Source organism: Buceros rhinoceros, unplaced genomic scaffold (genome assembly GCF_000710305.1).
Source record: "Buceros rhinoceros silvestris isolate BGI_N320 unplaced genomic scaffold, ASM71030v1 scaffold23571, whole genome shotgun sequence".
Classification (NCBI taxonomy): Eukaryota; Metazoa; Chordata; class Aves; order Bucerotiformes; family Bucerotidae; genus Buceros; species Buceros rhinoceros.
Window position 1 is genome coordinate 1 of NW_010395149.1, and position 331 is coordinate 331.

The following is a 331-nucleotide window of genomic DNA, read 5'->3' on the forward strand; positions in this document are numbered from 1 at the left end:
CCGCGGCCGGGGGGGGGGTGGGGGGGCCACGAAGCACCGTCCGGGTGGTGTCGCACACCAGCGTGCCGCTGCTGCTGAGGAACCAGCCCTACTTCTTCCAGCAGTCTCAGGAGACCCTCTACATCATCTGGGGGCCAGCGAAGAAGATGAACCGGGAGAAGGTGGGCTTGACCTACCAGGCGCTGGTGAAGGTGATGGAGAGGTACCCCCACCTGCAGATCTACACCCTGACTGAGGAGAAGATGACGTATTGTGATGACGTCTTCCAGAATGAGACAGGGAAGAACAGGTACTGCCCGCTCTTGAGGACCCACCCCTCGGCTTCCCTAGC

General features: G+C 61.9%; 1 protein-coding gene across 1 annotated transcript in view; it reads left to right on the forward strand.

The window, feature by feature from the left end:
• Positions 1-32: 32 nt before the first annotated feature.
• Positions 33-331, forward strand: part of ST6GALNAC4 (ST6 (alpha-N-acetyl-neuraminyl-2,3-beta-galactosyl-1,3)-N-acetylgalactosaminide alpha-2,6-sialyltransferase 4) — a gene marked incomplete at its 5' end in the record, with an annotated part of 869 nt that continues 570 nt past the window's right edge. Inside the window, one exon of the mRNA XM_010145463.1 lies at positions 33-331. Within this exon, the coding sequence (XP_010143765.1) occupies positions 33-331 (299 nt within the window).